Raw genomic sequence first — 26,607 nt, 5'->3', positions numbered from 1 at the left:
GTTATGATTAAAATACTATAATTGTTATTGTGATAGCGATTGTAATAATAAGAGGCAAATGTTTTATTATTTTAATCTAAATTGTCCTTGATTGTTGGATTATTATAAGTAGCACGTCAATAATCTAGATAGATCAATATATATGTGATGGTTTTTATTGGATAAAGATTAATAGATCTCATTTATTAAATTAAATATATATATATGACGTATTTATTATATATATTTAAAATAGACTCCGCTGCTACCTCATACTATTTCATTCAACTAACATTTTCCACCTCAGCCAACAAGCTGACGTCTTCATAGAGAGTTTCATCTACTCAGTTTCTAAATAACTTTTCCACAAATTTTATACTCCATTCACTATCTTATACTATATCTCCTATTTAGATATTATTTCACAACGTCTACTCAAAATTTTCTAAATTAATCTCACATTATTATTTCATAACGTTTGTCCAACATCTTTCACATTACTACTCAATATATTTTTTTTTGTCTTTCTTAATCAACTTCACATTTTAGTCTCTACCTACCATCTACTTATTTGCTAGCAATTGTAGAATATATAATATTGAACTTAATAACATCAGAAGTTTCTTCAACTTCTTCGGAATTGAGAGTACATATGACTCTCTTACTTACCCTTAAAATATATTTCGACTATTTAAATGTGCCTTTTATTGTTGGGTATTTCTCTTCTATAAATTACATTGATAAAATTGAATATATATTATTGATATAACTACTATATCAATAATCATTTGACAATTGAGACATCAAACTTCATATTGATTTATTTAAAAATTCACTTAAATTAAATAAATTAAAATATACTCGCGCAACACGCAAGTTAACATCTAGTATGTGTTAATATGATCGTAGAACTGACTCAATTAAGATTTTCTAACGGTTAATATTATGTTAACTAGAGAATAACCCGCACGTTGCGCGGTAAAATTTAATATATTACTAAGTATAAAATAACAATAATATGTAATTTAAAAGTAATGTTAATTTTGTTTTATAGTAGAATATATTCAAGTGTTTATGTACTTAAAGGTAAATATATTTTTGAATAATTATATATAAGCTAGGTTTGCTTTAGTACAAAAGAAGAAGTAAAACATTGTTGACTAATACAATTTTTGCAAAATATATTTAAATGTGGAATTGGTTTATTCAAACTTTTTTTATTTCATTGAAGTGGTTCTTCTAATAATATTGTGTGTTTTGTGATATATTATAACATTCATTCGAGAATGATAGTTTGTTAAATCTAAAATATTGAAACAATTCATTCGTGTGTGCCTTGGAATTTTAAAATAATTATTTGACACAGTCAATAAACTTCAAGAGTGGTCGAAAAAAATTATAGGCAAGAAAAGTTTGTGAATGTTTAAGACATAGAAAGTTTCGAGTGAATAATGAAATAGTTAGAAGTACTTCACTTTTAAATATTTAATATTATTCTTTTTTTTTTGTTTCAATTATAATTTGTGTTTTTTTAATTATAAAAAGAAAAAATGTTATGGAAGACACATTCAACCTAGAAAAAAAAACTCATTTTATATGCAATAATATTGATATATGATCTTGAACAATAACTGACAATATAAAAACAATATTATTGAAGTATTTGTGAATTAGTAGCGTGTCACATAAATAATTGTACATTGGTTGCATTTTATAATGTCGTCATCATTGTTTGAACTTAGAATTTACAAGAGAGTGGTTGAAAAATAGAAGATATATATTGATTTGTATATGTAGTCGAACTTGCATTACCATGATTTGAAGATATTGGATAGTTTATATATTTTTGAAGATACATCTTGATGTATTTATGTACTTAAAAGGTAAATATATTTTTGAATAATTATATATAAGCTAGATTTTCTTTAGTACAAAAGAAAAAGTAAAACATTGTTGACTAATACAATTCTTGCAAAATATATTTAAATGTGGAAGTGGTTTATTCAAACTTTTTTTATTTCATTAAAGTGGTTCTTCTAATAATATTGTGTGCTTTGTGATATATTATAACATTCATTCGTGGTGATAGTTTGTTAAATCTAAAATATTGAAACAATTCATTCGTGTCTGCCTTGGAATTTTAAAATAATTATTTGACACAGTCAAGAAACTTCAAGAGTTGTTGAAAAAAATTATAGACAATAAAAGTCTATGAATATTTAAGACATAGAAAGTTTCGAGTGAATAATGAAATAGTTAGAAGTACTTCATTTTCAAATATTTAATATTATTCTTTTTTTTTGGTTCAATTATGATCAGTGTTTTTTTAATTATAAAAAGAAAAAATGTTATGGGAGACACATTCAACTTAGAAAAAAAACTCATTTCATATGCAATAATATTGATATATGATCTTGAACAATAATTGACAATATAAAAACAATATTATTGAAGTATCCATGGATTAATAGTGTGTCACACAAATAGTTGTATATTGGTTGCATTTCATAATGTCGTTATCATTGTTTGAACTTAAAATTTACAAGAGAGTGGTTGAAAAATAGAATGTGTGTATGTAGTCGAACTTGCATTGTCATAATTCGAAGATATTTGATAGTTTGTATTTTTTTTTTATGTGTTATTGAAATGAAAGTTTTGATGAGTAATTATAGCTTTTTAAATGTATTGATGAGTCATTGAGTGATAAATTAAAACTGAAATTATATAATGTATGAAATAATTGTACTTGGACAAGTGAAAAGGTTTGTATTATATATTCAAGAAACAAAACATAATAGAATAGAAGATGAATTTGGAATGTGCGACATCAGAATTTTGATGGGTTGGCAAATATTGGAGGATGTGGCACAAGGAAAGAACTTTGTAGGGTTCTGTTTTCATTATTATAATAGATAATAGATTTGTCGATAGAAAACTCAAAGAAATATAATAAATTTTCTTTGACATGAAATTATCATAGTAATTAACAAGTTATTTATTGTATTTTAATTTTAGACACCTAAGACCTTAGTTGAAAAGATATTGGATACAATTAAATACTTATAATTAATGATTAATCAAAATGAGATATGTCAATCCCATCAAGACGGGATATGTCAACTCCTGAGCTTGAGCTAAAATAAAATTAGGTTTAATTGTAGTTTTGGTCTCTCTATTTTAATTGAATCACAAAAATAACCCCTCCATTTTATTTATCTTCAGTTTTGGTCTTCCAAATAAAATTTTGGTCTAAAACTTGACGAAGTGTTATTTTTTGTGCTTTATTTAAGTCACACTATGCATCAAGATCTCGTGGTGCAACAATTATATCTGAGATCTATGATTATAAATGGTGTGGTGTAGCTTAAAAAAATAACACTTCATCAAATTTTGAATTAAAATTATATTTGGAGACTAAAATTAGGAAGAAATAAAATGGATGAACTATTTTCGTGATTCAACTAAAATAAAGAGAGCAAAACTACATTTAAGCTTAAAAAAATATTATATGATTATGTAGAGTTAAGTTGTAACAATGGAGGAAAATATTATATTATTCTTCTTGTAGTTAAATATTTTAATATTCTTCTTGTGGTTTTTGAAAATAAAATCGTACTTTTATGTTATTCACACATTAAGAGTGTTGTTAAATGTTACATTAGTTAATATATTAATTTGATTAAACTATTACTAATTTAGTATTGAACCTATATGGTCAGACACAAACATAGTGTTTTAATTTTGACTAAAAAAATATTTTATTATTTAATAATTAAATTGGATAATTTAATTAGTCAAATATAAATTTTTTAAGTAGAATATTATTGTATTTTTTGTTGACTCTTAAAATATAAATAATATGTATATAAATTGAGCATATATATATATACTTCAAAAATAAATAAATAAATATATATATACATATAAAGATTTACGGTTTGATTGATTTTGAATATCTTTTTAATGAAATGAATGTATATGTGTGTATTTAAAAGAAATGTATATGGTATATGCAAATTTGGAAGAGGAAATAAAGTAGTTTTCCAAATAATTAACATGTATAATTTATTTTAATGAAGTGTGATCATATGAAGGTAATATTTTTAATTAAATATTTAACATATGTAAATTACTCTTCATGATTGGTGGTATATGAAAGAAAAAAAAGATGTTTTCTAATAGATATATAAATTATTTCTATTTTATAGGAGTGTGTGTATTTATAAATTTGTACAAAATAATCTCTTCATAGGTATTTATCCTTGCAAAATAATTGCTCAATTTTCTTGTTCAATTATTCAAATGTTGATGTTAAAAATGGTCTTGGTGGGGAAACATGTAGAATCTTCGTATAATTGAAGAAATTTTCGTTATTCAAGAATAATAGTAATATATAATTTCACAATATTATTTCATAATATAACTTAAACGCAAAATAGATTCGGTTTTATTTCAGTGCAGGTGTTATGAAATCAATTTTTCCTTCACCTTAGTGTTTGTATTGCTTGAAAATATAAAACTAAATATTTGCATGATTTTAGATTTCAAATGATCGATTGAAAGGTGAAGTTTGATATTACATAAGGTTGAACTAGGGAATTGGAACCAAAAAATAGTTTTTAATCTCTTGAAGTCGTGGAAGATAATTGTTTTTAATGAGTTTTTTGTACTTGAAGACAATGATTATATTAGTTTATATCACCTTTAAAATCTAACACCCATTGCTTTAGGAAGATAGAGCTTGTTTACATCCATCATTGTGAACAATCACAATCTCAATACTTTATTTCTTTTGCAATAAAAATTATTTTATCTTTATTAATTTGTTCTTGTAGATAAAATTTTAGCCAATCACTGTAGTGAAAAGAAATTGGTATTAGTGAAAAGAAATTGGTATTCAAACAATAATATATCTGAATATCTTTAAAAAAAATTATTTATATTTAAGAAAACTAAAGAAAATAAAAACAAAATATTTAAATAGAAAAGATCACTTTTTAATATTTAAAGGACAATTTTCTATAATATATATTTTTTTTTGAATTTGTTAACAAATGTCTTGAGGATACTTGTTAGCATTTTCCTAAATATATTTAAGATTTGAAATAAAATATCTTCAGGATTAAAGATTTTTCTTCACATATAATATATCTTATACTTTTTCACTTACAAAATATATCAATATTAATATAATTCTGATTCCTCAAATACAAACAAAATACAAAAACACAACAACAAAAAACCATCAATAAAGTCTATGTGATCAATCTTTTTATTATATACAACTATCACATATGTGTTCTTTTCTCTATCAGTTTGAACATGTTTGAACATGTTATGTGATATTTAAATATATATTTATGATAGTTAGTCCTCTATTTTTAAATTAACTTTTTTATTCCACTATTTTCACATCTGTTGCTCTTTTGGTCATAAAGCATAATTTTTATCATAAAAAATTGTGACATTCAGTCTAAAACAGGTGATTTTCCCCTAAAAATCATATTTTCTCTTCAAATTTATTATTGGAGATTATTTTTAGATTAAAGTTTTAATTTATAATTGAAATTACAATAAATATAATTAAAAAAATTAAAATAGAGAAACTATTTTCGTGAGAAATATACAGATTTAAAACAACCAATTAAACCTATAAATAATTTTCTTTTAAATGTATAAAAAGAATATTAAAGATGTACAAAAAATAAATTAAATAAAAACAGAGCTGATGATAAAATTTATTTGTATGACAAAATTACCCTCCAAAAACCATTTTTAGTTTTTTACAGGATAACACTCATGAGTCTCCTACATTCCTACTTTACACACACACACACACAAAACATCATCACATAGTAACAACAAAAAAAACATGTCCACCATTTCATCCTCAAAATTCACAAACACCAATCTCTCACTCCCTTCATCAATTTCCTCCAAATTTTCAATCTTTCACACAACCCATTTCACCAAACCCATTCCTTTCCCAAACCCACTTTCCATTTCCCTCAAAAAAACCATCACCACCATCACTGTTTTCTGCAAGTTCTCTGAATCTTCAGCTGAATCAGAAGAACCCCTCTTAACCCCAGAAGATGAGTGGCTTCAAAAACTTCCTGAAAAGACAAAACCACTCTACTCACATAGCTTACCTTGCATTGAAGCATGGTTGAAGAATTTGGGGTTCAATCAAAGTAAGGATGATAGAGCTTTGTGGTTTGTGAATAAGCCTGATTGGCATGCTCACCTCTCTCTTGATGTCACTGACCTTTACATTAGGTGAGTTTTTTTCTTCCTCTTATTGTTTTGATTTTGTGTTGTGGGTTCTTGAGTTTTTTATGTTTGTATTGGTTATGTATGTTATGAAGAACTGATACTGACACCAATACCAGACACAATACTGACACTGATACGGCGACATTTGTAAGGGTGGGTGGGTAGCTTAACTGATTTGAGCTAAATGTTAAAGAATTGGAGCACATGGGCTCAAACCTGGGTGAAGGAGAAAAAAATACTAACATTTCAGCTAATTATTAACTTTGGTTGTTTAAAAAAAAACGACACTGTAATAATTTGAGAAAATGAGTTTGCCGAATGTAATTAAAGTGTCCGTGTCGGACACTAGAACACACCTTCAATCAGAAATGTCGGTGTTACTTTGTATGAATGTTTACACTTTACACAAGGGGCTATGCTATGCTATCCACCTTTGTGTGGTTCAAAATTGCTCAATTGGGTTGGATATGCAAGTTGGAATTTTGTGAAGAGTCTAGCTTCGATTAAATTTTGTTAGTAACAAAGGTTTTATGTAGTGTTGTCAAATAGCCGCTATAGCATGATGGGATTTGAATAAATCGCTATTGCTCTGCAATATTGTATTTAGTACAAAGTATTATGACATAGCCTCTATTGCGGCACTATAGCACTTTAGCATAGAGAAACTTGAACAAATCACTATTTTAAGCGATTTGCAGTTGATTTTAAATAGCGGTCGTGTTGCAAATCTTGATTTTTTGTTGTTGTAAACGAATGTTAGTGGTTAATTTGTTAGGGAGAGAGAGGTTTTGTTAGTAGCAAACATTGAATCCTAGACCTCCTACATTATATTACTTAGGTGTTCCAATAATTACCACTTCTTGATATTGCGGAGAATCACAATCAAATGTTTCTGATGAGGTTTCAACCATTGTCGGAGAGACATAAAAAACCTTAATATGACGGCTCAAAATGCGTTTGCGGACCTTTTTTTAAAACCCTGAGTAGACTAAAGAATTTGTTTTGTCCATTAGATAATTGACACAGTTGCTAGAAGATAAGTATGCTAATACCTTCTCACAAGCACATTCAAAAACTACAAAAGACCTAAAAAATGTAATAAACCTTCTGTTTGTATTCAATGAGAATGAATTACAATGTTCCCCCACTCCTATGCTAATGGCATTGTGGCTTGAAGTCTTCAATCCTTCGAACTTCTTCTCAATACTTTTTCAGCATCCCATGGAATTGGAACTTGAAAGTAACATCAATAGTTTGATTCACTATCAGTGATTACGGTCCAGTGTTTGCTCTAAAAGCTTTCATATGCTTCATCTCCTTAGGCCCTGCTTTCTTCAAACGAATGAATTTTTTTTAGTAATGAAATGAGTTTCTTTTACAATAAGAAATGTTAACTAAAAATATGCTAGGAACAAATGTTGTCAGATATCTACCTTGGCAGTGCCATAAGGGATTGTAGTGGCAGATTTTTTTTACAACCACCACGAACAATTTGTTAAGGGTGGCTGCGCCATGGCATTTTATAGCTGATATGGCGGCTTAAAATGGTGGGTTTTTTTGGCTTTTTGCCATGGTCTACCATCCGCAGTCGATAACATTGCTTGGAACAAAATCTTTATAAAATACGTCCTATCAAAAGTAGGAGTTTGAGCGAAACATCAATGATGTTTACTCGGAACAAAGTAGCAAGAAACACTTTCTAGAAGTGCTATTCTCAATAAATGCAAAAGCAATTAGGCACTATTAGTTAAGGATTCGGTGCAGTCACTTACTGCACGCATTCACGTAGTCAATGAATTCGACAATCTAGATCTCTTGTTCAATAATTTTAGTTTTTAAAAAAATTAAAACTATTTGAGATTCGGGCCTTTTGATCTAGATCGAACAGTCAACAATTATTGATTGCATAATTACGTGCATTTAGTGACTAACTGAATCCAATTTCTACTATAGTGATTCTTAACATCCTTTAGTAAGAGCCGGTTTGGATAGGGAGAGAGACAAGTGATTCATCAAGCACTTATAAAAAAGAAAAGTTGAAATGATCTTACAATGACTAGGTCTTCTAAATAATATCTTCCTAAGCAAGTTTAAATGAGCTTACACACCTTAAATTTTTTTTCTTCATATTTTTCTATTTCTCTCTTCTTTATCAGCATTTATAAACTTAAAGACATTTCTCATATACTGACACATGTTGGATATTTTAACTCTCTCCATGTTGACATTGAATATTTTAATTTGGTGCAGGTATTTGAAGAGTGGACCTGGGAATCTTGAAAAAGATGTAGAGAGGAGATTTAGTTATGCTTTGAGCAGAGAAGACATTGAGAATGCTGTACTTGGAGGACCATAAATAACCATTTTGCTTTCTACTGTCAAATATACAATGCATGGCTTAATTCCTTGTTGGAAATAGTTAGTAAATTCAAATGTTAAATTATTGATTTTCATGTCAAATTTCCCTTCTAATCAAAGGACTAAAGAAAATGTTTTATGATGATGGGATAATTTGCAGGGTTTTGTAAAGTGAAAACTTATGCCAATTATCATAGTGTCCCTCTTGTTTCCCCTTATTTTATTAGCATTTACACTTGATTGGTGCTGAATTTAGCATATTGAAGTTATTATGTTGGTGGCACAGTTTTTGTTTTTATTTAAGAAAAAAAACCACAATTGTAAGGAACAAATTTAAATCTCCTTAGAGATAATTGTAAAATGGTTATTAGTATCACTTTAATATGTATATGAGGTAAAGGGGTATCCTTGTTGCTCAATCTATGGTTGGGATTGTTTGAAGATGTGGATAAATCATGCCAAAAATTATTTAAAGATCTTTTATCTTATTTATTTGTAACATTTTAGTTTTTTATTTTATTTTTCTATTTTAAATCTTTTATTTTTCAAAAAGCACATAAGATTATCTTTGTTTTCAATTTTATAGTTAAAAATGTTATGTGTCAACTATCAAGTGATTTGGCAATAGTTTCGTCATTTTTCAATTACTTTTTTTCCACCTAAAATTTTAAAAGAAGAATTAGGGTTTTCTAAAAAAAAAGTTAAGAATCCAAATCTTTTTATCTTCTTTCCTCTAAAACTTCAATCCAAAAATTGAGATCAGAACCCTAAAAATCCAAAACACGTGAAAAGGAAGATGATTTAAGAAACTTTTTTTCTTTTTTAATTTCTATGTCTCTACCTACGTGAAGCTCTCATTAAAAGTAGATTCAAATTCATTCATTTTAAATCAAATAATTATACCGTGTGAATGATAAGTATAACTATACCGTGAATATTTAGTCGACTTCTAGTCACTATTGTAAGAAAAAAATGCAATAAATTAGTTATTATTATAAACAAAAGTTAAATATTTTTTAATTATTTAATACTATTATTTTTAATATATTTTTTATTTAATTCAAAAAAAATTAATGCAGCTAGTTAAACATTTGACATTAAAAAGAGACTAATAATTTTGAGTCATGTTTTAAATAAAATCTAGAAAATTAATTATGGATAACTTAATTTCTTAATAGTAATTTTAATTATTTGTTTATAAGCACTTTTTGTTATTTTTACACATGAAAAAAAGTAGGTAATATATAGAATGTCTGTTTTATGCATAAATATTACTAAAATACTCTTTTGTGTATATATGTGTTCAACTTGAATTTCTCACCTCTCAAAATAAATTAGTAGTGTAAATAAGTAGTATTATCTCTATCCTACAGTAACGGTCGCATTTACAATACAATTTTAACTACTTTTTTTAATTGTACCCTCCAATTAATGCAATGTACATCATTCTTATTTTTTTATGTGTAAAATGGTTAAATGAGGAAGTTATTTTGAGAATAAAAAAAAAATGCATCTATTAAATCAAATAAGCTTATTTTTCAATTTAAAATGACCAAAGTTAGTTGTCAAAGATTATTAGAAAGTTTGTAAGTGAGGATCCAAGTCTTTTTCTCTATCCATTATTTCTTTCTTTTTGTTTACACTTTCCTGACTTGGATATTGTGAGTGGATTGGAACCTCCATATGGGTTGCCTACCACTTTGTACAAGTGCAACTTCTTCTCCATCCTTCACCATTCCTTGCTTCTACACCAAGAAACCAAAACAAATATTAATATTATCACAATCTTAGTTTAGAAATATGACTTTGAGAAGTTGATGTATTATTTTTAGCCACAAATTCCAACAATCAAACTATAAATTGAGTTTATATTTAATGCAAGTTTAAGGCTCGTTTACTTCTGGTATTTCCTTATTTCATTGTCATTTATAAAATAAACATTACATAATATATTATGGAAATTTCGAAAATGCATTTTAAAAATAGATTGAATACAACAATAACAACAACTAAGTTTTATTCTAATAACTAGGGTCGGCTACATGGATCAAACGACGTTATAATGTTCCATCATATAGCATATATCTTTCCAATTCATTAAATCTCTAGATCTTTCCTGATAATTTCTTTTATAGTTTTTTTGGGTCTTCCTTGCCTTTTGATTTGACTACCCTCCTTCTGAACTATTCTCTTTACTACATAATCTACAGGTCTACTCTCCACATGCTCAAATCAACTAAGTCAAGTTTCTACCATCTTTTCTACTATAGGTGCTAGTCCAACTATCTCTAAAACTATCATTCTTAATCCTATCTTGTCTAATCTTTTCTACTATAGATTGAATATTTCTAAAAAAAATTCAAAACATTGTTATCAGTGTTTCTGCAAATGCATTATCTCTAGTTAGCTTACATATTCTCACTATCGCAACTAAACACGAAAATTTATAACCAAATGTTACTCCAACCACTCACATAAAAATTAAAACCGAAAATGTAGTTAGAAAGTAAATGGTGCACTTAATAAGCTATTTTAAAAGGAAGAAACCTTCTGAAAGAAATTATAAAGCCAATTGTCCCCTACTTACTAGTTCCATAATGAAAAATATGTTTGTCAAAGTAAAGGTTAGATAGTAGAATCAGCTGAGATTTCCATTTATATGTTCAAAACAAGAAACATCTATCATGTTACTTGGTTAGATGCAAGGTTTTAGAAAAATGTTTTGCGATCGCAATCTGAGCCGTGACATCAAGGTTTTTGTTGTCTCCATAACCACAGTGCGACCGTGATCAAAGCCACGTCAATTGCAATTTACTGCAATTTTCCGCAATATAAAGGATTGCAGTTGCGATGTGATTTAAAACTTTGGTTAAAAGTACTATGGACACAATAATTCAATATCTTTATATTTCTTTCAAAGTTACCTGTAGAAATTCCAAGGCTCTTTTGAAAGTTTCTTCGGAATCATCACTGAACTCCATGTGTATAGGACAAACTCCTTGATACAAAGCCAGTCTTTGCTGTACTCTCTTCCTGCATGTCCAGCAAAAGTAGGTAGCTAATAAATTTGTCATAATATAAAAGAATATAGATGCAACCAATTCTGGTTTAAAAAATGTTTCATGGATGGACAACGGCTTTTTGGTACACTTGAGACACTTGATTAACCGCGTACAAAAATATGGTTAATTCAGTTGAGTAGTTGGTTAATTTATATCATGTTGAAAATTGTGGTTAATCATGTAGTTGAATTAACCACATTTTTTTCCGTGATTAGAATTAACCATTTACTCAACTGCATTAACCACATTTTTGCACGTGGTTAACCAAGGGTCACACGAGTGTACAAAAAATGGGTGTCCATGTATCATTATTGTTCTGGTTTTATAGACACGTGTCAACAAAACGACATTCAACAAGCAGTTTCAAATGCAGACAGCACATATATTCAACAAGAAAACTGAGAAAACTTCAAGTTAATGATCAAACGAAATTTAGTGTTGTCAATTGCAAATCGTTAAAAATAGCGGTTTATTCCAATTCTACTCTACTATAGCAGCTATCTGACAACACTTTGTATTAAATAGCATCAGAGAATAAGGTAAAATATCCATACACATACAAGTTTCTTCATCAATAAGAGAAAGGGGAAGAAGATAACTCACTCATCGGTGAAAGCAAATATTGTGCCAGAAGGACGATAGTGACTCAGAAGGATAGCCATGAAACCCGTTCGAGTGAAGACAACAGTAGAGGTTCCAAGGGTATTAGACATCATGGTTGCATGGTATGCAAACATCTCACTCATATGATTCTACATAGAACAACATAAAAAAAATATATACAACTATTAATTCTTATAAACTAAAATGAATTACCAAAAAAGGAATGTCAGAAGAAATTTTGATTGAGCGTAGACCTTGAACACTTGACCAATATTAGGCGGCATTTGACCACCTTGTATAGTGGCTTCTGTCCGTAACGCTACTGTGTGCATCACTTTCACAGCTTTTAGTGGGAACCTGCATTATAATTAATTGAATAAATATTTTTTACTTCTATATAAACTTGTAGTATGTTAGTTAATGTGGTTAGAGCATGCAAATATAAGGTGATCCTGAAGCTACTAGTTGTAGCTTTTACTTGGACGTGAGTTGTTGCCGTGAAATTCAATGTTTCCAAACACACTATTAGAAACATTGCCATTTTAAATCCATATTTTTCAACAAGGTCATTTACATACTTTGCTAATGCTACTACTAAAATACAGTAACCCTATAGTAACAATAGCATATAAAATCACACAATTACATACCTTAAAAATTGCACATTATTAAAATTCAAAAGTGTTCTAGGTTGTGTTTAACACATGGACAAAAAAGAAAGAAACATATTGTATTGATCGATTATAAGATTGGCTTCGTGGCTAGAGTGAAGGAGTCAGTGAGTGGAGTGATAAGGACGTCGAGAGTTCGATCCACACCCTCAGCAAAATACTAACAATATTAATTACTAACATTGATTGTTGCAAAAAATAAAAAGAAATAAAAACAATCCATATTTTTAATGGAACCAAAACCACTTTTTTTTAAGCTTTAGTTAAGTTTAGTTGTTTGAAACGCTTTTGTCAAGTTTAGTTAAATTTGTAAATGTACCAAAAAGAATACAATAATGTGTAGTGTCATGTTCTAACAATGCTACCTTAAGGTAATACTAGTAATTTTTTGCTGAACATGTGTATGAGAAAAAAGTATTGGGTGAGAAACCAAAACACTAATAATGCACTTACTTTCCATGAGCAGTTTCTCCAGACAGCATTATTCCATCAGAACCTTCTCGAACAGCAATAGCGATATCTGATACCTCTGCTCTAGTTGGAGTTGGATGAACAATCATGCTTTCCAGCATATTGGTTGCAACAATCACAGCCTTCCCCATGCTACGGCACAAGTTGATTATCTCTTCCTACATTTACATGCAATGACGACATTAAGACTTAAGATGAGTTTAACTTGATGTCAAGTTACATAAATAATACCAATGAATAATTATTAGATTTTTATATTGGGTCTAATTCATCGTTACAAAACTGGCTGGTAAAGTGAGGAATGCCTCTCATAAACATATTTTTAGGTCATATCTTATTCAATGTGAATTTCTCTTAACACACACTTTGACGCCCCATAATGGATATCTTGAGTGTGACCTGATATAGCGGGTGACCCAACAAATCTTGAATAGGATCTGATACCATATTAAATTTTTATATTGGACCTAACTTATCTTTACAAAATTGGCTAACTCATCCTTACAAAATTGGCTTGTCGGGAGAAGAATGTCTCTCACTTTTAAACACATTTTCAAGTCATATCTATTATCTCATCTAATGTGAATAACTATCTTTACCTGCAAAAGAGGAACCTCTTCAATAGGGAGCTCAGCACCAAGATCTCCTCTGGCAACCATAGCCTAAACAAGAAGGCCAAAGTAAACAGGTCAACGTTAACAACCAGCACAGAAGCACTCCAGAAACTCGACCAACTATCATAAACCACCGATGAAAATACATTGATGCAGCAAGCATAAATAGATAATAATAATAATAATAATGCAAGGGTTAGACTAGCACCCCATCAGATGCAGTGATAATTGAATTCAAATTTGGTATAGAGTCTGCACTTTCAATTTTTACAATTACATGTATATCAGCACCACAGCCTGCATTATTGAACGGGAAATTCGTCATATTCATAATATAATTATGCAACAAACTAATCCATCAAAATTTAAAGAGTATTTTTTTTTTTTGGTTAAATATTTACTCTTCAAATAATTCTTCAGTTCATGAACAACTTCAGCATCCTTAACAAAGGAAACAGCATAGAAATCAACTTTGTTATCCACTCCAAATTTGATATCATCCCAATCCTTCTCTGCAACAAATCAATGTGAAGATTATATCCACACCAAATCACCATCAACAAGAGTTGATTATTAAATATGAATTCTGACCAGTTATTGAAGGCAGTGTTGCACTTTTTCCTCTAACATTCAAATGTCTCCTAGACTTGAGCTCTCCTCCATCAACAACTTCACATTTCACTGAATCCTCTGTCTTAGACTTAGCGACCATTGACATCATGCCGCCTATATCATACATAAAGTGTCATAAGTTCATTGAAGTATTATTTGCGCATAGCATGCATCAAGAAGTTAGCAAAATTTCCCTTTCACCAAAAAGTTGAACCATTTTTTATTAATAAATGACAATTGAAGATAGGAAAATTCTAAAGTCCACCATGGCCATGTTTAAAAATCACTCAAAACTTTAACAACAATTGACGAAACTCCTCGAAAGTATAAGTTAACAGTTCCCCCGTCTTTATGCCTGAGATGGTGGCTTGATTAGTGTCAGTTCGATGAGTTGAGTTTTAAGAGACACATTCGTTTTTCCTTATTTTTATCGAATTGACTTTGATCGAATTATTGTGTCATTCATAAAGACCAATAGGACCGTTGCAAGAAGTGTCGTGTCGTCGATCTTTGTTAGAGTTTTGAGTAAATTTTAAGCATTGGTCAATAGTGAACTACCTATAAAAATGGTTCACCGTAGAATTCGTCTTGAAGATATCACCAAAAAAGTTCCATCATTTTTATAGAATAAAATGACAAGTGAAGATATCTCCAAAATTTCCCTTTCACCAAAAAGTTCCATCGTTCCTAAAATACCCCAAAATTAATATATGTCTTAATTTTCTATGACACTTTCATTCCCATTGAACAAGTTCTTATGAAAAGCAGTCTAGGAATTACAATTACTTTTTTTTTACTAAATTAGGAAAATTAATTGTTATTAACAAAATGTCTTAATAAGGGTGAAGTTAAATATTTTTGCTTATAATCGAGACCAGAGAAAGTATGCATTTTGAATATATTGATTTATTAGTAGATAACCATACCATCAACAAGAAGCATGTCCCCCGGTGCTACATCATTGACAAAATCATCATAGTTTACGCTGACACAATCTGCAGTTCCAACGCCTCTTTGAATAGTAAAAGTGAATTCCTGCCCACTTTCTAAATTGATTGGTTGTGGCAAATCCCCACTCCTAACCTCAGGACCCTAAAATTAAAGGAAAAAGTATCAGATAATACAAATAAATAATCGTGATTTAAAAAAAATTGAGAGAAATTGCATGCATAAGCATCGTATTTTATCTATATTGTATATGAAGGTAGGTTTGGGAATCTTTGAAACATGGTTCCATGTACAATGCAGTTGCTAGTGCATCCCCATATTGCGGCACTCCACACTGCAAGAGCGAAGTGCTCAGCTACAAGCATTCAAGAGGGGCTTTATCGTCTTCTTTTGTGCTTGTATAGCAGCTATAATGTTTTCTATGAATTGTGAATCCACTTATGCTTTATGGTCTTTTATCACTCACAAGGATGCTTTATGCTTCAACAAAATTCCTTGTAATTTTGTCACTACACATTAATGAGCTTCTTCTTTTAAAAATGCAAATGGGGAAGGGAAAATTATTATTAATCAAAGTGACACTAAAGGCTATTGTAGAATTGTCTCTAAAGGGATTTGAACTCCGTCCATTGAAGTTAAAAAGCCAAACTCTTATCACTAAGTTGACGCCCCATGGATGCTAATGAGTGTCTTATCCTAACATACATAGACCTAAAAATACAAACATATCACATTCTAAATTCTCATTTGTTAAAGGGGAAGAATTAAACCTGTCACTCGGCAACAAAGGAATAAGGTAAGCATGTTATTTACAATAGGAATCATGCATGCCTACGACATCATGGGTTGTATCTTCAGAAATATAAGAAGACACCGGCTTAAACTTTGAATTATTGATTAGGATTATTCCCTTTTTCAAAATTAGTGTATATATAATTTGCTGATTAGGATTAATGTTGTCAAATAGCAGCTATAGTGACACTATACCATAGCACAATTTCAATAAATCACTATTGTTCCGCAATACACTATACACTATTTAGTACAAAGTGTTGTCATAGAGCAGCTGGCTGTAGCGGCGCTATAACATTGTAGCATTGCGGAATTTGAACAAATGTTATTATCTGCGATCCACAATTGACAACACTAATCAAGACAACTTTATATCTTTAAAATTTGAATCTAAAGTTTCTTTATCTTGACAAGATTCTGCATAACAGAATCCTTATCATTAGTAGCTTCATTAAGATCTCTTTTTGTTAGTCTTGGAGGGCTTTGGTGAGGACAAGGTTGCTTCTTTCTTTCACATAAGTCGAACAAACAGATTCTACCGTGTCTAGACCTATGACTTGATTCCACACAAAGTAATCATGGAAGCATATTGTCATGTTCAAATGAATTTGTTCAAGATCTGGTTCTATAACATCAAGAAATAAATAGGATTTGGGTATGAAAATTAATCCCCGTAACAATCCAAACTACAACTTTAGCAACACACTATACTCAGAAAAATCAATTGGAAATTACTTACAAGGAAATTTTAATCACTATACAACAGAAAATCAACAAATGCAATCAATTAGTAGCATTTCATTAAATCATAATTGAATGTTGAAGTAAGAACAAACCTTAGTGTCAAGCATAATTGCAATAACATTGTCTTTAGATTGTGCATTATATTCTTTAACCAAATCAATAACTTTCTGATGAGAAGCATGATCACCATGAGACATATTGAGGCGAGCGACATTCATACCAGCCTCAGCCAACTTCCAAATCATTTCCTTTGTATTGGTAGAAGGTCCAATAGTACATACTACCTTCGTCTTACGCCTAACCGTCGGCTTCGGCCACATTCCAACAGAAGTATCACCATATGGCTGCACCCCATGCAAATGATGCAAATGCACCTCAATCTAATCGCCATAGCACAAAAAGGGTCACAACAGTTTTCTCAAAAAAAGCTCAAAAGAGTAACTTTCTAATTTAGTTCATAAAGCATAATTGTCTCCTATTTAGTCCTAAAGTACATGAAAATAATAAGTAACCACTAAAATTTTATCAGTACCATATAAATTTGTCTCTATCATCTTATCGGGCAGTGCTGCCGTAGTCACTAAATGTATCAAAATTACAAAACCATCCTCAAATATGCCTTTTGCTAGTCACAAAATGTGTCAAAATTATCAGAAAGTCCTCAAATATGTCTTTTGCTAGTCACCGAATGTATCAAAATTACCAAAAAGTCTTCGAATATGCCTTCCATTTGTTAGTTTAGTCCATAAAATTATCAATAACAGACACACTCACACACTCAGGGAGGTTTTTGAAGTTTCGATACATTCAGAGACTATAATGACACTGCTTCACACATTTAAAAACCAAAATGAATGTTCACTCAATTTTTATATACTTTATAAATTATACTACTTTTTATTTTTATACATCTTATCGGGCAATGTCACTGAAGTAATTGAATGTATCAAAATTATAAACACATTCTTGAATATTTCTTTTGCGAGTCACTTTGGTTTTCAAATAGTTAGTTTGGTCCTCGAGGTTTTTGAAGTTTTGATACATTAAGGTACTATAATTACACGGCGTCACACATTCACATTCAAGAACCAAAATGAATGTTCATTAGATTTTTATATACTTTAGAAATATACTTCTGAAATTATACTACTTATCATTTGTATACATTTAAAGGACTTTCTAAAATAGAATCTAAAGTGAGAGATTAATCAAACACAAAACCCACAGCCCATTTGAATTTTCCATCATTGCCACATTCTGGGCCATCTCCAAAATCTCAAATTTTCATACTTTCTAAACAAAAAACACCAAAACGCACAAACCTTTGAATCATCTTCAGGTGAAACAGGAACAACTTCAGCAGAAGCTGATTTCCTTGCACTGATTAAACATCTTCTGAAACCAAATTTTGAACATTTGTTGTTCCCTTTTGGTAGGAACAATTTGGAACCAAAAGTTGGAGGGTTTAAGAGATTGTGAGGTCTTTGATGGGTAGATCGAGAAATGGGGAGGGTTGTTTGAATGGATCTTGTAGCAACAACTTGAGACATTGTAATTAGGTTGCAAGAAGAAGATGAAAATGGTGAATTTAAGAAACTTTGAATGATTAATGTGGCGAAGGTTTTAATAAAACAGACAGAAAAGTTGTTGGGAGTTTAGAAAAAGAAGTGAAGTTGTTGGGAGTTTAGAAAAAGAAGTGAAGCCTCGGTTGCATCGAATGTACAGTGATTGTCAGAATTTAAACGTGTATATTATAGGCTAAATTATATATGTGGTCCCTTAACTTAATTTCAGGTAACGTTTTTTTTTTTTTTCCTTTTCGATTTAGTCATTTAGTATGAAAAATAAGTTTATTTGAAGATTTGCGTTACGAATTTGATGAAATTTGTATTATATTGAAGAATATAATTAATTTTATGAGTTTTGATTAAATTTTTTTTTTGAATTTTTGTATAAAAAAAGATAACATTATTGAAATTTTAAAACATAAAATATCAAATTGTCACTTAAAATTAAAATAAATGACCAAGTCGAAAAAAAAAAAAATAAAAGACTAAAACGTTACCTGAAATTAAGTTAAGGACCTAATTTAGCTTATATTATAACACCTATAATTGGCATGGATGTTACAAACCCATTATAGTTTTACTTTAAATAAAAAGTAGGCTTACTCGTACTTTTAGTCCCTCTATTTTATCTAAATCGCGAAGTAGTTCTTTCATTTTGCTTTTTTCTCAATTTTGATTCCTAACAGAATTTTAGTCCAAAACTTGATGAAATTTCATTTTTTAAAGTTGTATTACACTATTTATGATAATATATTTCTGATACAATTATTGCAAATGAGATATTGAAGTATGATGTGACTTCTATTAAGAGCCAAAACTAGGGAGAAACAAAATAGGGGACTACTTTCGCGATTCAGCTAAAATAGAGGGACTAAAACTACAATTAAGCCTAAAAAGTATTTATTGCAACTTTTAATTTGAGTTTTTGTACAAAAAGAAATTACGATATAGCATTAATCATTAAAAACTTATTTAACATATAAGAATCAAAATCCAATTTAAGTTTTTGAGAAAATTAATATTATAATCTCTAAAAAAAGTAAATTGAGTCAAATTTATTAATATTGTTTTTGCTCATAAGTAGTTGAGTAAAAACTAAAAACAACAACATATCTAACTTGTCATCTTCATATGCTCCTAAATCTAAAATCAATAAAACTGCATTAACAAACAAAACATAAACACTAAATAGTAACAATAGTTTATGTGATAAAGGCATTGATTGTATTCTTCACTTGAGACCTATTAGGATACGATTATTAGTTGATATTTTCAAAATACACATTTTTTTTTATTAGAGATTAAATTATTTATTTTTAATCATTGTCATAGATCAAATTATAATTTTTAAAGATATTATATTTAATTAATAATTCGACGCATATGTAAAGATAAAAAAAATAAATTTACATAGACTAAATTGAATCTTTTAGTTATTTTCATAAAAGAAAAAAGGTTTTAACTAAAAAAAATTAATGACGCAGTGTTTTATAAATGAACATTTTTCTTTATACAATTTGAAACGTAAACAAATTTGTAACTGAATTAAATAGTACATAAAAAAAATCTGGAATTACAGGTTTTGAATTTTCTCATTAAAGGCAACATATATGCGCACCCAATTTGATTTTATAGTTAAACAAAATTTCACAATTAAACCTTTCAATAAGAAACGATGTCGTTTCTCCGAAAACACTTCAACATTTCCTTTAATTCCCTTTCTATCCTTCGCGGCAAAACCCTAACATCAAAACCCTTCCCCGACAATCCCACCGCCACCTACTACGACAACCTCGCTGCCGACGTAGCAAACTCCGGCGAGTTCGATTCTCTCCGAGATCTCCTCAACAAACGCATCCAAGACGGTTTCTTCAACACAAAACGAACTTTCAGTTTCATCACCAACACAAATTTCTCACCTTCCTTCCTCAACGACGTCGTAACAACACTCTCTCATCTCAACCCTGGTTTCACGCGCCGAAACGCCTTCGATTCCCTCGTCACGCGCCTCTGCAAGCTTCACCGCGTAGACGACGCACTTCACGTTATTGAATCTATGTCACGCGTGGGCGAATGTAACCTAAGCCCATGCACGTTCCACCCAATCCTCAACCTACTAACAAGAGAAAAATCACTCGACCACGCGCGGCGCGTGGTCGAGTCCATGGCTCGACTCGGCGTGCCGCTCGACTTGACGGGTCACAATTTTTTTCTCACGGCGCATTGTTTCATCGGCGACGTCAATGCGGCGGTCGGTGTTTTGAAAAAGATGGAGGAGGAAGGGTTTTGTGCGGACGCGCGGACTTACGACGCGCTTGTGTTGGGCGCGTGTAGAAAAGGAAAGGTGGATTGTGCTATGGTGGTGGTGAGGAGGATGGTGGACGATGGAGTGCCGATGTTGTATTCGACACATATGTATGTGATTGAAGGTTTGTTGAAGATGAATTGTTGTGAAGAAGCTATGAAGTATGTGAGGTTGTTTAGTGGGAAAGATAAGGCTTTGGATTGTGAGCTTTTTGGGTGTTTGGGTAATAAACTTGTAGGGTTGAATAGAGTGAAAGAGGCTATGTTTGTTTTGGATGAAATGGAAAAAAGGGGTTTGTCAATGGGTTATAAATTGAAGAATTTTTATGAAATGAATTTAGGAGAAGAAAATGATGGTAAATTATTGAAAGAGTAGTGATTGATTGATAGTGGAGTAGTAGGATGAAGGAATGAAGTTTAGAAAAATGGATTCTCTACAGCTAATTTTATGGTACAGTTGAATTGTGGGGGTTCAACCCTGAATATAGTGGGTGGGGTTGTGGTGAAAATGAAGTTGGAATTGTTATATTGTGTGTTTTAAGCGAATATAGTATTGCAATGGTGAAATAATGTAAGGTATTATTTTGTGTGTTTTAAGCAGAGATACTATTTTGCATCAGCAAAAGAAGTTATGCGGTTGAATGGCACAACAAAATCCTCTTTAGCTAATCATATAGCTGAAACTGTTGCTGGAGCTGTAACAATAAGGGCTTTTGAGGAGGAAGATAGTTCTGTTGAAATTGTTGAATGCAGTTGTACTCACTGCTGCAGCACTTTGCCTGGTTATGCTCCCCCTTCAAACTTTTCCCTCAGGTGAGAAATTGGTTGTTATTATCTCTAAATTTTCATTGTTTGAGTATTGTAATTATCCTCAAAGTATTTTCTTTTGTTATTGACCATTCAATAACATCATCTATCTTGATAAGTTTCTAAATTTCAACATCCTTCATTCCAGGAATTATTAAATATTTACTTAGTATTTTCAAATCAATATATGCATATATTATGAATATGACGAATTTCCCGTTCAATAATGCAGGCTGTGGTGCTGATATACATGTCATGTAAAAATTGAAAGTGCGGATTCTATACCAAATTTGAATTCAATTATCACTGCATCTGATGGGGTGCTAGTCTAGGCCTTGCATTATTATTATCATTATTTCTTTATGCTTGCTGCATCAATGTATTTTCGTCGGTGGTTTATGATAGTTAATCGAGTTTGTGGAGTGCTTACGTGCTGGTTGTTAATGTTGACCTGTCTACTTTTGCCTTCTTGTTTAGGCTATGGTTGCTAGAGGAGATATTGGTGATCAGCTCGCTATTGAAGAGGTTCCTCTCTTTTGCAGGTAAAGATGGTTATTCACATTAGATAGATAATGGATATGACTTGAAAATGTGTACTTGAAAATGTGTTTAAAAGTGAGAGACATTCCTCTCCCGACGAGCTGTTTTTCTAAGGATGGGTTAGATCCAATGTAAAATGTAACACAGTCTTTTTAAGATTTGTTGGGTGAACTGCTATGTCGGCCACTCGGGTGACACTAGAAAAAATATGACTTTTGGGAAAAAAGTTTATCAGTTTTAGACTAAATGTCACAATTTTTAATGATAATAATTATGCTTTATGATCAAAACAGCAACAAATGTGAAAATAATTGAATAAAAAAAGTTCAATTTAAAAATAGAGGATTATTTTCGTAAATATGTTAAAATAGAAAAATGAAAAGGGCAATTAAATATTTTTTTTATTACCATATCATATAAAAAAAGTATTAATTTAGTGATGATTACAAATTAATCTCTAATAAATTCAAGAGCACATGAATGAGATCATTTAAGTCTCTTCTAATTTAACATGAAGTCCTCTATTCAAATCGAATTCTGGTAATGTAACAATAGCGTCCAAACTTTTGAGTGAGAGTTTTGTCATCTATTATAATTATGTATAATTTAAGATTAGTCTCTACAGTTCACGCGCAGATGATATATCTCATTTAAAATATAAAAAAATATCTAATGAGAGAACACTTTATGCATAAAGTGGATTGTGATCTTCAATATTGGATATTTTTAATAATCAATATTTTCTTAACTAATAGATAATCAAATTTAACACCCCTTTATTTAAGGTGTTTGAATTTCTCACTACTCATATCAATATTATGTTTTAATATATAATAAGAATAATGTTGGTTGATTGATGCTTACGGGGACTCACCATTCCAAGGTCTCCCATAGTCAAATCTTTGCCAATGATATCCGTCTTCACGGTAGTATTTTCTTATATTTTTATAATGTTTTTTTTAAGTATTTATATAAAATTAACATTTTTTTAAATCTAGCTATTATTTAGTTAATTAATAAAACCTTTTCTAATTTTCCTTATTTTTCATATTAATATTATAATTTCTTTGATATTTATTAAAAATAATTAAATATTTAGAATTTATTATTATAATTAGATTAATTTTAAAACACTGTTAATGTAAAAATATTTACACGATAACTTATATGTTATATGTATGACTTATAAAGAGAGTATACTGTTAAAGTAAAATATTTTTAAATACTTAATTATTTCAACTATTAGTATAATCAATTTACAGTGTACAAAATATTTATAATATATATATCAACAAAATTCTATTAGTATATAATTTAATTTTAAAATGTCCGTATAAATACATTACTAATTAATCACAGTGAAGTATTTTAAAAAAACACAATAATCATTTATATAGTCTTTAAAGTAATTATAATTACATAGTTTTTATTAATTATTTAACTATTATGTTCGACGTATTAACAATACATATCAACTACGTAGAGTTTAATCTTGCATACAAATTATTATCACGCAAATAACTTATTTAACAATTAAAGCCTAAAGATTTTTTACCACAATAAAATTAACCAATTTCATTAAGCAATAAGAGAATGAATATAAAAATGTACATCACAGCAAATATGGGAGCTAGCAAAACATTAGATATCTTAACTAAAGCATAAAGGATCTCATTTGTTAATCTTAGACTAAACACAGTGTCTTTTTTATATGGACAAATATTAATAAATTAATAATTAAATTAAGTTTTTTGAATTTTTTAGTTCACAAACTAAACTAAACTATCTATGCGATACAAATTAAATATATCTACACTAAGAAAGAGTAACATCAAATTTAGAGATATTAGCAAGTTTTCGATTACAAATCTATTGTAAAGCTTGCAAAAGACCAAAGATCTAACATGCATTTATTGAACAAATCAGCATAGACATCTGGTCAGGATCGACCCAAAACTAAAACCAATAAAGTTAGAGTTTTGAACCTATGAAAAACAATTAATTTTTCATGTATATTTAGGTTTCAAAAAATAAAAATATTAAATTAGTACAACCAACAATAAGTCTCACATTTAAAAAAAGATTCAACCATTTATATATTTAAATAAAATTATAATAAAATATTATTGTTAGTATTAAAAATGCCTCAATTACTTATTACTTATGTCTCAATAAACCTGACACAAATCAACCAAACTCATCCATAATGCACATGTCAATACTAAAACACCCATACGGAGGGGAAAATGAGGTATCAACATTTTGAGGTATTCAAAAATCCAATAATTAAAGCTGGCAAAGTAAACGAATATAGATTTGGATTGTAACAGATCGATGAAAATAATCCATTTACAATTTACTAAAAAAAAGTTCTTAAAAAATATCTATTTCAATCCATCCATTAAAAATAAAAATAATTCAATCCATCAATTATCATATTTTAATGGATGGATATCCATCCAATCTACTTAGTAATTTTTTAAATATTATAATAAATTACATATCTATAATAATAATAATAATAATAATAATGGTTTTTATTTATTGTAGCAAAAAAATAATTAATAATTTTTCTTATTCGTAAAACTAATTTATTTATTATTTTAAATATAAAAATGTTTTAAAAATATTAAAAAATACCAAAAATTACTATTTTTAAGTATTTTGAATAAGTTATTTTAAAAAATGTTTGTTTATTTTATTTAAAAAGAACAATTTATTATTACTATTTTTGAATAGATAATTCATTAATAATTAAATAATAAGGGAGGTGGGCGGAGGCGATGGTACCGACCACCACCAATCACCATCATATTTAAAATTATGATTAATAAATTATTATTTTTTTAAACTAATGCGAAAAGTTTAAATTCTATTTTTTATTTCAGCAATTAAGAAAATATTTTTTTAATAAAAGTCTTTTTATGATCAAAATATATTATTGTTTAAATTGTTTTTAAAATATAATATGGATATTAGTAATAAAAATAATATTTACGAACTTTGACTTTTTAAAAAATAGTTTTTAGAATAATTAATTTTAAATTAATTTTAAAACATATAATAAATAAAACTATTTTTAGAATTAATTACTTTTAAAATAATAAAAAAACTATTTTTAAAATAGCTTTGTAATAAGAAATATTTTAGTAAATAAATATATAATATTTTTTTTAAATTATATATATATATATATATATATATATTAAATGGAATATGTTGGATTTTATTAAATAAACTAAGCGACCCATTTGATTTTGAAAAAAAAAATAGATGAATTAAATTCATCCATATTTTTAAATGGATGGATTGGATCAAATCCTTTCAAATTTATAATAGGTGATTGATGGTTCAAATTACCTTCCTTACCAATAATTAAATCAAACTATATAATAAAAGTGTTTTATAGGTGAACTAGTTCATAAAAATTGAGAACCAAATTATTTTTACAAAATAGTTTTTAATCAAATTGTTTTAAAAATACTAGAATCAAATTAAATTGAATTGTTCCAAATAAAAAATAAATTTTATTGTCCAAAGATCCCTCTCATCTCTCTCTCTCACCGCTACTCTCCCTTTTCCAAACTATAAACTAAACCGAACCGTTTTTTAACTGATATAGTTTATTTAAATCGAGGACTAAATTGTGTTTATAAAAATAGTTTGTTGTTTTTACACAAACATTTGAGTGCAAAAGTATCACATCATAGATATTAGCATCCCAACTATGTTGCACCCTTAAAACTACCATATAAAAAATAAAATAAAAAGTTTGGGGAACTAGGTCAAAACTAAAAAAAAAACAAAAGTGAACAACATTGCCTTTAAAAGCCTTACATGAAGAACCCAAAGAGATAAAACACAAATGAAGGAGAAAATAGTACAATGTAACAAAATAAACATAGACAAAAACAAACCTAAGAGAAGCATTAACTAAAACGATAAAAAAGAATGTTGTACCGATTGCAATTAAAGTCATTCCAAAGATAATGAGGAGACAAATTTCACCAAGTAAAACAATGAGTATAAAAATTCACATGAATCAATCTGTCGGTGCACATATTTCTTTTCATGTAAATATGAGGGATGTGAAATTGTATTTGTCTTATAAGAAATATACAATTCAACCAATTTATTAATTGAATTATTTTTCAAACACGAATCAAACTAAATTGAATTGTTCCAAACCAAATTTAAATTTTATTGTCCAAATATCGTCTCTACGTCTCTCTCTTGTTTGTGATTGTACTTAATGCCT

General features: G+C 29.1%; 3 protein-coding genes across 6 annotated transcripts; 2 read left to right on the top strand and 1 right to left on the bottom strand.

The window, feature by feature from the left end:
- Nucleotides 1-5,782: 5,782 nt before the first annotated feature.
- LOC101509713 (uncharacterized) lies at nt 5,783-8,831 on the top strand. The gene is made up of 2 exons (XM_004515056.4): nt 5,783-6,258; nt 8,506-8,831. Exons 1-2 carry the CDS (start codon nt 5,852-5,854, stop codon nt 8,609-8,611), a joined length of 513 nt encoding a protein of 170 aa, XP_004515113.1. The 5' UTR covers nt 5,783-5,851; the 3' UTR covers nt 8,612-8,831.
- A 1,298-nt stretch (nt 8,832-10,129) lies between these two features.
- On the bottom strand, nt 10,130-18,827 carry LOC101509391 (plastidial pyruvate kinase 2-like). Its single transcript, XM_004515055.4, has 12 exons — nt 18,453-18,827; nt 17,223-17,510; nt 15,573-15,738; nt 14,626-14,760; nt 14,436-14,546; nt 14,243-14,331; nt 14,020-14,082; nt 13,403-13,578; nt 12,533-12,635; nt 12,279-12,427; nt 11,538-11,646; nt 10,130-10,358 (listed from the first exon to the last, which is right to left on the bottom strand). Exons 1-12 carry the CDS (start codon nt 18,678-18,680, stop codon nt 10,251-10,253), a joined length of 1,725 nt encoding a protein of 574 aa, XP_004515112.1. The 5' UTR covers nt 18,681-18,827; the 3' UTR covers nt 10,130-10,250.
- A 1,432-nt stretch (nt 18,828-20,259) lies between these two features.
- On the top strand, nt 20,260-22,520 carry LOC101508645 (pentatricopeptide repeat-containing protein At2g40240, mitochondrial-like). Of its 4 annotated transcripts, none has more exons than XM_004515054.4 (3): nt 20,260-21,815; nt 22,042-22,079; nt 22,287-22,520. In XM_004515054.4, the coding sequence occupies exon 1, from the start codon at nt 20,374-20,376 to the stop codon at nt 21,376-21,378; it is 1,005 nt and encodes a 334-aa protein (XP_004515111.1). In that variant the 5' UTR covers nt 20,260-20,373; the 3' UTR covers nt 21,379-21,815; nt 22,042-22,079; nt 22,287-22,520. The 4 variants fall into 4 exon arrangements, with proteins under 4 accessions (XP_004515111.1, XP_012575651.1, XP_004515110.1 ...); XM_012720197.3 differs by having other exon boundaries at nt 22,042-22,129; XM_004515053.4 differs by lacking the exon at nt 22,042-22,079.
- Nucleotides 22,521-26,607: the final 4,087 nt, after the last annotated feature.

Source organism: Cicer arietinum, chromosome 8 (genome assembly GCF_000331145.2).
Source record: "Cicer arietinum cultivar CDC Frontier isolate Library 1 chromosome 8, Cicar.CDCFrontier_v2.0, whole genome shotgun sequence".
NCBI classification, from domain to species: Eukaryota; Viridiplantae; Streptophyta; class Magnoliopsida; order Fabales; family Fabaceae; genus Cicer; species Cicer arietinum.
Note: the sequence above shows the minus strand (reverse complement) of the source record. Positions and strands in the feature narration are given on the sequence as shown.

Excerpts from the sequence above, each read along its gene's own strand:
- LOC101508645 (XM_004515053.4), top strand. The coding sequence starts at position 20,374 with ATGTCGTTTCTCCGAAAACACTTCAACATTTCCTTTAATTCCCTTTCT.
- LOC101509391 (XM_004515055.4), bottom strand. The coding sequence starts at position 18,680 with ATGTCTCAAGTTGTTGCTACAAGATCCATTCAAACAACCCTCCCCATT. Across the intron at positions 17,511-18,452 it reads CACCTGAAGATGATTCAAAG|ATTGAGGTGCATTTGCATCA; the intron begins GTTTGTGCGTTT and ends TATGGCGATTAG. Across the intron at positions 14,547-14,625 it reads AACACTGCCTTCAATAACTG|AGAAGGATTGGGATGATATC; the intron begins GTCAGAATTCAT and ends GATTTGTTGCAG.
- LOC101509713 (XM_004515056.4), top strand. The coding sequence starts at position 5,852 with ATGTCCACCATTTCATCCTCAAAATTCACAAACACCAATCTCTCACTC. Across the intron at positions 6,259-8,505 it reads GTCACTGACCTTTACATTAG|GTATTTGAAGAGTGGACCTG; the intron begins GTGAGTTTTTTT and ends AATTTGGTGCAG.